The following is a 9,850-nucleotide window of genomic DNA, read 5'->3' as shown; positions in this document are numbered from 1 at the left end:
CCGGTGTACTCTGGGTTATCTTATCAGATACTACAACAATTTGTCGTTATGTCTGCCTCTTCACTTCGATGCGTCTGAAGCATGCTAGCCATTTCTCGCCAGCATTGCGTTCTACCTTCTTCCCTTCTTCCGTTGCACCATATACGGCATCCAAGATGGGACCCTTTCCTTCATTCCTTAGCTCTTGCTCCTCGACAAACTGGAAAGAGGATGAGCCTCAAGATGGGCACGCATCCACTGTGCAAGGTCCTCTACATCTGTGATTGTATAGACGATTCCACCTGGAGCGAGGACGTATGCGTATTCTGCAAGAAGGGTGGGTGAGATGATGCGAGCCTTGTGTTTGCGTGCTTTGAAGTGAGGATCTGGGAAAAGGAAGAAGAGAGCTGTGAGGGAAGCTTTTGGAAAGAAGTTTGGTAGGAATTTCATGGCGTTTGCGCGGAGGACAGATACATTTTGAATATGGGGTGGAAGTGGCGGCGGAGTGCGGTGATCGATCGTGGACGTATTGTGTGACTTGAACACGAAATTTCGAGACCTACGGATATAAGTAAGATATAAAGAAGGGAGAGTACTGACCAAGCATGAGTGTATCAGGGAATAGAGGGGCGAGAGTGATGAGGAAACCACCGAAACCACATCCTATATCTGCAAATGCTGGTGTTCCTTTTAAACCAGGATAATGAGTTGACCAATCGAATGTATCTGGTGATGATGGATAGAGTAGAGCAATGATCAGAGAATGGATTAGCGTGCGCTCGTTGTCTATAATGTTTTTTTCTATTTGATGATTAGATTTTGTTTGATATTAATTGAATTGAGTGAACTGACCTGTGGAAGAAGAGTAGGTCCGTTTCTCTTTCGTTTTAAGCATGGCTCGGTTCGCGATCAAGAGAGGGTGGTCTGATTTCCACTTGGTCCGATGTGTTCCGATATTTTCCTTACTTTCTACTTTTTATAATATAAATATAAATTTTCAATTTCAACTCCACTCTTCTTCACCCGCCATGGCTGCTACTCTCCGTAACCGTCTTCAACGTCGTATGTCTAATAACCATTTATACAATGTACATCTAACTTAAATCCTCTAGTCGCGTTCTCCAGTCCTTGCACGCACCTCAGTTCGATTCTCTTCAACAGCCTCAAGACAACTCACTTTGAAAGAACGTCTTGCAGAGCTCATCCCTGCAGAAATAGAAAAGGTTCATACCTTAATTATCGCCAATCACCCTCATTTCCATTTCGTCCCTAGGTAAATGCAATTCGCGCCGAGCATGGTAAAAAGGCTTTCGGTCCAGTAACAGTCGACCAACTCTATGGCGGTATGCGTGGTCTCCCAGCCCTCATTTGGGATGGTTCCGTCCTCGACCCAGGTCTGTCATCTTTTCTCTTTTTTTCCCTCCCCTCACCCTTTTTTCAGACGAAGGTATTCGTTTCCGTGGAAAGTCCATCGCCGAGTGCAAGGAGCTCCTACCCGCCGCTCCAGGTGGCACAGAACCTCTTCCTGAAGGTCTCTTCTGGCTCCTCGTCACCGGCGAGATTCCATCTAAGGAGCAGGTTACCGAGCTCAGCCGCGACTGGGCTGCCCGTGCCGAAATACCCGACTTCGTAAAGGAGATCATCGACCGCTGCCCTCCTACTCTCCACCCTATGAGTCAGTTCTCAATGGCAGTCACCGCACTCAACCATGACTCCGCCTTTGCCAAGGCCTACCAGGATGGTGTCTCTAAAAAGGAATACTGGGGTCACACTTTCGAAGACACGATGGATCTGTGAGCTTAAATGTTATATTCAGCTCGCTAAAAATACTCATCATCTATAGCATTGCCAAACTCCCTAACATTGCTGGTCGCATATACCGCAATGTATTCGGTGACGGAAAGCTCCCTCCCATCGACCCCAGCAAGGATTACTCTGCTAACCTCGCGACCCTCCTTGGCTTTGGTGACAACGCAGCTTTCGTCGAGCTCCTTCGTCTCTACATCACTATCCACACGTACGTCTTCCTCTTTTATACCAAACGAAGCATCACTCACACCACCCAAGCGACCACGAAGGTGGCAACGTCTCAGCTCACACCGGAAAACTCGTCGGCTCAGCCCTATCAGACCCCTTCCTTGCCTTCGGAGCCTCCCTAAACGGTCTCGCAGGCCCACTCCACGGCCTCGCAAACCAAGAAGTCCTTCTCTGGCTCCGCAAAATGCAATCCCAAATCGGCGAAAACGCAACCGACTCCGCAGTCAAAGACTACGTCTGGTCCACCCTCAAAGGCGGCCAAGTCGTCCCAGGCTATGGACACGCCGTCCTCCGCAAAACCGACCCCCGTTACACCGCACAACGCGAATTCGCGCTCAAAAACCTCCCTGATGACCCCCTCTTCAAACTCGTCGGCCAGATTTATAATGTCGTGCCTGATATTTTGTTGGAGGCGGGTAAGGCTAAGAACCCGTGGCCGAATGTGGACGCGCATTCGGGCGTGCTTTTGACGCATTATGGGTTACATCAGATGCAGTTCTATACGGTGTTGTTTGGTGTGAGTAGGGCGTTTGGTGTGGCTGCGCAGTTGATTTGGGATCGTGCACTTGGTGCTCGTGAGTATTTTCCTTTCTTCTTGATTGAGTGAGAGACTGAATGTGTGTGTTAGCTTTGGAACGTCCGAAGTCGTACTCGAGTGAGGCGATTCAGAAGATGTTCAAGGATAGGCAATAGTTGCTCGTTTTGGTTTTTGTTGTTGTTCGCATATCCTTATGGCTACATGATTCTTAGACTATCGTAAATCCATGCAGCAATGCTATTCCGGGGGTTATATGCAATCATTGGGTGATGATGGATGCAGACTTGACCTGCAGTGATATGTTTCTGTTGGGATACTGACGAGTTCAGTGTGTATATCTATCAAGAATAGAGCGAGGTTCGTTGCTACCTATCAGTATGACGACCGTCAACTTATTAGTCTCCAGTCTCTAGCTGTTTCGTGATACTAAACTGCAACTAAAGTTTTATTAGTCCCTGAGTAGTGACGTTTCATATACCACTCAACCTATCCCTGATACAAGTCAAGTTAGTCTCTAACCTCCTACCTAATCCTAATCGCATCTACCGATGATATCCTATAAAGTACCACCAGCATACTTGTAGCTTTTCCACCTAAAACAAGTACGCGAAATGATATCCGCTCTTATCATTATGCGTCAAGTTCGTTTCGACGAGGCTACTATTGTCATTACTACTTATCCCGAAGGTACATCGTCTTCCACTAATCCAGAGGGCACATCATCTTCCACCAATACTCTCCGCCCTTGCAAGAAACGTCCCCACGAATCCCACAGGCCCATAGTATACTACGGCTACGTATCCGGTTTTTTAAATTTTGTTAGTGGAATCTTTCGTAGAATAAATGGATAAAATACATCTATGGCATCTCTTCAGTGTCTGCCCGACGGATGGATGATATCATATGACAGAATTTTACAACTCGCATAGGGGCCTCGTCTGGGGAATCTAGCTGATTCGCTACTCAATCAATTCCGTGACTTTTATTCAAGTTCCTGCCTCATTCTAACGTCTTCGAAATTCCTCCCTATGTCTCTCACAAACACTTCCTATAGTACAACTATGCCCACGCTTCTCGACAATGAGTTCCTCAAAGGCGATGTTCTGCAGATGATTAATGGTCTCGAAACCACCGATACCTTGATCTATCACGCGATGGCCGCACTCAGGGGGACCGAATCAGCAACAATCACGATCGCACAGCAGACGATCAGCGTGTATAATTGTTGCACGCTATGCTACAAGGTGCGGTTCATACTGGCAGTGAACGTTATACCGCGTCTACCATCATTGTGGCCCGTTAAATAGGCCGCTTGTCCGACTCTACGTTACTAACTCACCTAGCGCACGATTGGGGTTTCTTCTTCTTGTGGCCCGGTATGCATTCCACACTATCCGGAGCTTATTTCGACGGAATTACAACTCGCGCAGGGGAATCTAGTGGGCGCGTCAGAATTTCCCGCGACCAGAGGTCTCAAAACGACAAACAGCAACGAGCGAGACAGCACTACACGCTAAAACCTCTCAAACCGCATGTTTACAGCAAACTGGCCTATAAATCCCCAGAACTTAAACTCGAGTACTCGAGTACTGAGGAAGATGGGAGACGTAGTATGGTAGTATGGTCGAGACGCGTATTCCAACAGCACATATGATCGGTGACCTGCGAGACGAATACTCTGCACATGCCATACGCGATACGGGAGATCAACCTAGGTTCGAAAGTCGTGCATGCGGGAGTAAAACACTCGCATCGTCCTGATGATTTCCCGTGGTTCCAGAGCATGGGGATGAGACATTCACGATGCTCCAAAGACCAGCCACGACATGCTCGAGTGGGGGGTACAACACCCACATAGAAATGAGTACGATGCTGAGCATCTTGAGATATGTCATCACGTAACCGTGTGCATCATCAGCAACAAAATATTGGTGAAAGAGCAAAGGTCTGCTGGCACCGTAAATGACATCTGATTGAAGGGCATTTCAGGTGGATAGGTCCGGCGTAGATATTTGAGGTCTGCTGGCAATTTGTTGGTATTATAAATGTCATCTCCTCGAAGGGGATGATAGGTTTCGCCTACATTCTCGCCACGGAGTTCTGCCAGAAGAGTGCTTCCGGAACATAAAAGGCCGTCTTCATGCCATGCCCCCGGGCCCCCACCCTCTTCCCGAGATCCCATATCCCATATCACATCGCACAATAATGCGTTTCTCCTTTGTCCTCGCCGTCGTTGCTGCTTTGACAACATCTATGTCTGTCAGTGCATACGGTGATACATGTCCTGATTCTTGCGACAATGGTTATTGCTGCCCTGGCTATGAATGCGACGAGTTTTACGACCCTGTTACTTTTGTGAATATCAGTTGTTGGCATTTATGATTTAACTCCATGACTCACCGGCCTGGCAGAAAATTATAAAAATGGTTTGTGTCCCTTCGTAAAAAGACTGACACGTCGCGGTGAGTCATGTTCTGCTTCCACATTGGTGCACAGCGCGGCTGATGTCATGATACATAAGTAGTTCGCTGTTAAGTTGATCAAGATGCTTGTTTCTGGATAAATTCCACGACCGCTTGAGCAACCTTGGAATAGAGAACTGAAGAACTTACGACGTATTATTTTGGCCTTGTTGTAATAAGTCTGAACTATAGACTCGCAACCATTCTGCCTAGGGCCTAGGCCCTACGCGTGCTTTTGAGGACTTGATGATGCTACATAGTGCAGGATATGCCGGCAGCGCACTGAGAGCCGCGTTATACTGTGTGCCGAATTGATACCGACGAGTTTCCTTTTATGATCACCTCACGCCCCGCACACGATTCTTAATCACTACCCACCACAAGCTACATACCTCCTGCTTGACGCAATTATAACTACATGGCACTAGGCAGAATCGTACATTATGCTGTTGACGCAGTACTAGTTTCAACTGTCGTCGCTGGCATCCGGCGGTCGAGTGGATTTGCGTGAGTGTCTCATGCTTCATGTCCCGCGCCTCAACATTAACGTGAATGGCACCTGTTTTCGTTGTCCCTCATTGGCTCGTGCACTCTTCAGAGTTGACACCACTCTGATATCAGACCCCACCATGCGCTCATTTGCAGATCGTTTCCTCGGCGTTGGAGAAACCATATTCGACATGGCCGCAGCTACGTCTGTTAATAGCGAGTATTTCAGGAAGGACTCGAGGAGATAGCAGGCGACGTCGTATACGTATGAGTGAGATGGTGGACATGAAGGTCTGGCAGTCGTACTCCTACTAGAGATGAACCTCTCATGTCTTAGCAGAATCAAATAGTCGACTGACGTGTCTCGTTGTTTAGAGTGAGACACGATCTTAGTGCCGTCAACTGTCCACGGAGAAAAGTCGGAAGTAGTGCTCATGAACTTTTATTACGTTAGTATATAAAGGATCGACTGTCTTCCTTCGTCTAAGCTCTCTGCCTAGGGGAGGTTATAGAATGTCGTAATCCCCTCCCAATCTCTAGGAAACATGTCAATCTACCCCCAGCGCGTTTACGCAGAGCACAGGCGTCATAGCGAACAGACTCAAGGATGACGTTCATCCAGCCTCTAACCAGCAGCCTTCCTCGACTATGACTCACATCGAGTACTTACAGATACCACATAACAACTGCAAATGAGGGTCCGACGGGTTGAAGCCGATATACATGTAACATTGAGTTCGCTGGGAAGTATTGCAAGTTCACAAATAGTGTCAACGAGGCGTTTATGCTCGGTATCGCTGAGTAACATCACGCTTCTGCTAAGTACAATATAGTACTCACACGGGCATGTACAGAGCCATCCTGTGCGAGTAAACTCATTAATCCACCACTTATGCTATTGTTTGTTAGTAGGAACAAATACCAGGCTATCGTAGTTCTGCCGACTTCTGCCAACCACCCTCGACCTACTGCCGGCAATTGCCACTGGTAGAAATATTCATTCTGCCAACAACACTGGACATCTCCCTACGTCCGGGGGGCTGCTCGTCAAAGTTGCGAAAGACGGACACAACGAATCCCCTGTTACTTTCATACCGCGGTTCTGATGCCATCGCTACCATGTTAGCCGGGAATGGCGAGCTGCGCGATATCCAGGAAGCACCTACGGAAAGAAACCAACATGACCGTCCATGGTACCTGCCGGCCTATGAGTTACTTTGTTCAATGAAGATGTATGGGTGTGACGTACGCGCAAGCGATCATGTCGCCCACCTCAGTGGCACTGGATACTTTATTGCCCCCCACTGTGGCTGGGCACTGTGTACACGCATTGGCGCCAGCGAGGAAGATGAGCAGCGCAAAGATGACGGAGCGGGAAGCAAACATGATAGAGCCGGTGGAAGGGAATGAGGCAAAGCCATAGTAGCAAGCAGGTGTTTTATAGGCTGAAACTTCCAGTGCGAACATAAAGGAGCTGAGTGCCCTCCTGTGGGCAAAAATAGTTCAGCCAAAGTCCATGATAATCTCCGCAGACTCGAGAAGAACTGCGAACATTATGAGAAGTTCATGTGGGAAGTACTCAAAGGGAGATGTGCGGCACGATGGGGTTGTGGGACACGAATGAATCTGCAGGTCCTGGGTGGCCTTGGCTTCGCGTTGCTCGCCAAATTTGTGCATGTCCATCGGACATTGTGACTTGCCAAACGATACTCTCCGTAGTATGACCATCCTTGAATCGATGAAGCTCAGCACGGCCTCATATATCCCCAAACTGCTGCGCAACGTTTGAGTTTCGGTCTCCCGCAGAAGGTTCATGGTCAACAAGACGGAACTTCGTAGGGTACGGTTGGAAAGTCGATGTTTATAAACAGGTGTTAAATATTCCGGTAATTAACTGATTATAACACTGTTGGAAATTGTGAAAACTTGTGGTCTTGCAGGGCCGACTCCGCCGTCCGGACAACTTCGTATAGCTGCAAAACCGAGGCCTTGCTACCGTCACGGAAGGCATGAGCAGGATCATAAATAAGGCTGATGTCGATCGCGGACGTGCCGGGGCTTTCTGCCGAGTATATGGGGCGGCAAGGGGTGCCAGGCTGAAGATGGCTATCGCTTGGGTGTGGTTACCAAGACTTCGGAGTGAAATGGATGACATACTAGTAGAGGCCAGGAAGTTTTGACCCAGAGTTTCAGGCAATTCCGAGAAGTTCGCAATAAGAAAAACGTTGAGAGTATGGAATCTGTAAGGCAAAAATACATGCATCAAAGAGTGGGGAGATTGGACCGGCTTTTCGGGAATTTTTCAGTGAACGTGCCATCAGATGCGCTATGGTTTAACGTTTAACAGTTGCTCCAGTGTCTCCTTACATGATATTGAATTTTGCACCCACTGAAAATCTCAATCTAAGTTTAAAGTATTTTCTTTGCAGTTCATACAACATTCAAGGTGCTCTTAAATATTGATAACCCCGATGTGACAAGTGGGTTGGGATGATGCAACTGGCCGAGACAAGATAAGACAATTCTTGTAATAAATGGTGTCCAAGTACTGGTGTATATGGATGAGCATTGCTCCTCTTGTTGGGTGTCTCGTCCCCCCCATCTTTTCACATCACGTTCAGAAGTCCTTCAGCTTCTTCACAGTTTTTCTTTCTTTCTTTAAATCAAATTTATTGTTCTTTGGGGTCTACAGTGGAGTCCCGTTGTGTCGGACAAATCCCTCTTTCAGGGGGTTTTTTCTTCATAATTGTTGCTGAAGACGGACACCGCGAGTCTGCTTCAATGCTGTTACCGGACACCTGATACCATCGCTACCATGTTAACTGAGAATGCACGATATCCAGAAAGCACTTACAGAAAGAAACAGACATTCCACTTTGCTGGCGCGACCCTTCCCAAGGTACCTGCTGGCCTATGAGTTACTTTGTTCAATGAAGATGTATGGGTGTGACGCGCTTGCAAGATAAGATCCCGCCGTTTAACACAGTGGAACTGGATAGTTTAATGCCCCCCACTGTGGCTGGGCATTGTATACACGCATTGGCGCCAGCGAGGAAGATGAGCAGCGCAAAGATGACGGAGCGGGAAGTAAACATAATGGAGCCGGTGGAAGGGAATGAGGCAAAGCCATAATAGCAAGCAGGTGTTTTATAGGCTGAAACTTCCAGTGCGAACATAAAGGAGTTGAGATGCCCTCCTGTGGGCGAAAACAGTTCAGCCAAAGTCCATGATAATCTCCGCAGACTCGAGAAGAACTGCGAACATCATGAGAAGTTCATGTGGGAAGTACTCAAAGGGAGATGTGCGACACGATGGGGTTGTGGGGCACGAATGAATCTGCAGGTCCTGGGTGGCCTTGGCTTCGCGTTGCTCGCCAAATTTGTGCACGTTCATCGGACATTGTGACTTGCCAAACAATACTCTCCGTAGTATGACCATCCTTGAATCGATGAAGCTCAGCACGGCCTCATATATCCCCAAACTGCTGCGCAACGTTTGAGTTTCGGTCTCCCGCAGAAGGTTCATGGTCAACAAGACGGAACTTCGTAGGATACGGTTGGAAAGTCGATGTTTATAAACAGGTGTTAAATATTCCGGTAATTAACTGATTATAACACTGTTAGAAAGTTGCTCCGTAATTTGGCCTGTTGGAAATTGTGAAAACTTGTGGTCATGCAGGGCCGACTCCGCCGTCCGGACAACTTCATATAGCTGCAAAACCGAGGCCTTGCTACCGTCACGGAAGGCATGAGCAGGATCATAATTAAGGCTGATGTTGATCGTGGACGTGCCGCCGGGGCTTTCTGCCGAGTATATGGGACGGCAAGGGATGCCAGGCTGAAGATGGCTATCGCTTGGGTGTACCAAGACTTCGGAGTGAGATGGATGACATACTAGTAGAGGTCAGGAAGTTTGCATCGGAAGACCCAGAGAGGCAATTCCGAGAAGTTTGCAATAAGAAAAACGTTGAGAGTATGGAATCTGTAAGGCAAAAATACATGCATCAAAGCGAGTGGGGAGATTGGACCGGCTTTTCCAGTGAACGTGCCATCAGATGCGTCATAATTTAACAGTTGCTCCAGTGTCTCCTTAGCGTCCTGGCTTACATATGTCGAGTTTAATCTTTTTTACACAAGTCTAATTGGTTGATACTTACGACTAAGCTTTTCACGTGCGGGCCTACCTTAGGGCCAGTTTCCCTTTGCCTTTGTGGCACGCGCTCTGGGCGCTCTCGGCTTGTCGATCATGCCGAGCGATCTCAATGATCTCGACCTCTACCTGACATGACTGAGCAATTAGGAGGCAGCACCCCTTCTCATCTGCTCGTCGTCGTGTCAGTGCTTAA

General features: G+C 47.9%; 6 protein-coding genes across 6 annotated transcripts; 3 read left to right on the top strand and 3 right to left on the bottom strand.

The window, feature by feature from the left end:
• Positions 1 to 46: 46 nt before the first annotated feature.
• On the bottom strand, positions 47 to 926 carry EDB91DRAFT_1352867 (putative methyltransferase-domain-containing protein; the record flags this gene model as incomplete). Its single annotated transcript, XM_041326163.1, has 4 exons — positions 832 to 926; positions 576 to 780; positions 256 to 538; positions 47 to 199 (listed from the first exon to the last, which is right to left on the bottom strand). Exons 1-4 carry the CDS (start codon positions 872 to 874, stop codon positions 47 to 49), a joined length of 684 nt encoding a protein of 227 aa, XP_041168277.1. The 5' UTR covers positions 875 to 926.
• A 75-nt stretch (positions 927 to 1,001) lies between these two features.
• EDB91DRAFT_1189838 (citrate synthase-like protein) lies at positions 1,002 to 2,813 on the top strand. The gene is made up of 7 exons (XM_041320523.1): positions 1,002 to 1,067; positions 1,092 to 1,202; positions 1,253 to 1,373; positions 1,421 to 1,772; positions 1,823 to 1,996; positions 2,047 to 2,591; positions 2,645 to 2,813. The coding sequence occupies exons 1-7, from the start codon at positions 1,008 to 1,010 to the stop codon at positions 2,707 to 2,709; spliced, it is 1,428 nt and encodes a 475-aa protein (XP_041168276.1). The 5' UTR covers positions 1,002 to 1,007; the 3' UTR covers positions 2,710 to 2,813.
• A 2,621-nt stretch (positions 2,814 to 5,434) lies between these two features.
• On the top strand, positions 5,435 to 5,753 carry EDB91DRAFT_1067604 (DUF1748-domain-containing protein; the record flags this gene model as incomplete). Its single annotated transcript, XM_041314838.1, has 2 exons — positions 5,435 to 5,523; positions 5,615 to 5,753. The coding sequence occupies 2 exons, from the start codon at positions 5,435 to 5,437 to the stop codon at positions 5,751 to 5,753; spliced, it is 228 nt and encodes a 75-aa protein (XP_041168275.1).
• A 366-nt stretch (positions 5,754 to 6,119) lies between these two features.
• On the bottom strand, positions 6,120 to 6,891 carry EDB91DRAFT_1090765 (uncharacterized protein; the record flags this gene model as incomplete). The annotated part of the gene is made up of 5 exons (XM_041316651.1): positions 6,120 to 6,151; positions 6,176 to 6,245; positions 6,346 to 6,400; positions 6,475 to 6,645; positions 6,755 to 6,891. 5 exons carry the CDS (start codon positions 6,889 to 6,891, stop codon positions 6,120 to 6,122), a joined length of 465 nt encoding a protein of 154 aa, XP_041168274.1.
• Positions 6,892 to 7,411: 520 nt separating this feature from the next.
• Positions 7,412 to 7,961, top strand: EDB91DRAFT_1189808 (uncharacterized protein; the record flags this gene model as incomplete). Its single annotated transcript, XM_041320522.1, has 4 exons — positions 7,412 to 7,529; positions 7,578 to 7,678; positions 7,699 to 7,810; positions 7,935 to 7,961. Coding segments are annotated over 3 exons (240 nt in total), but the record flags the coding sequence as incomplete, so codon positions are not given.
• Positions 7,962 to 8,062: 101 nt separating this feature from the next.
• On the bottom strand, positions 8,063 to 8,677 carry EDB91DRAFT_792179 (uncharacterized protein). The gene is made up of 4 exons (XM_041328415.1): positions 8,461 to 8,677; positions 8,360 to 8,408; positions 8,139 to 8,303; positions 8,063 to 8,107 (listed from the first exon to the last, which is right to left on the bottom strand). The coding sequence occupies exons 1-3, from the start codon at positions 8,598 to 8,600 to the stop codon at positions 8,175 to 8,177; spliced, it is 318 nt and encodes a 105-aa protein (XP_041168272.1). The 5' UTR covers positions 8,601 to 8,677; the 3' UTR covers positions 8,063 to 8,107; positions 8,139 to 8,174.
• Between the last annotated feature and the right edge of the window lie 1,173 nt (positions 8,678 to 9,850).

This window comes from Suillus paluster (assembly GCF_016628075.1).
Source record: "Suillus paluster strain FC165 chromosome Unknown EDB91scaffold_727, whole genome shotgun sequence".
Taxonomy (NCBI): Eukaryota; Fungi; Basidiomycota; class Agaricomycetes; order Boletales; family Suillaceae; genus Suillus; species Suillus paluster.
This window is presented reverse-complemented; position numbering and strand designations above follow the sequence as displayed.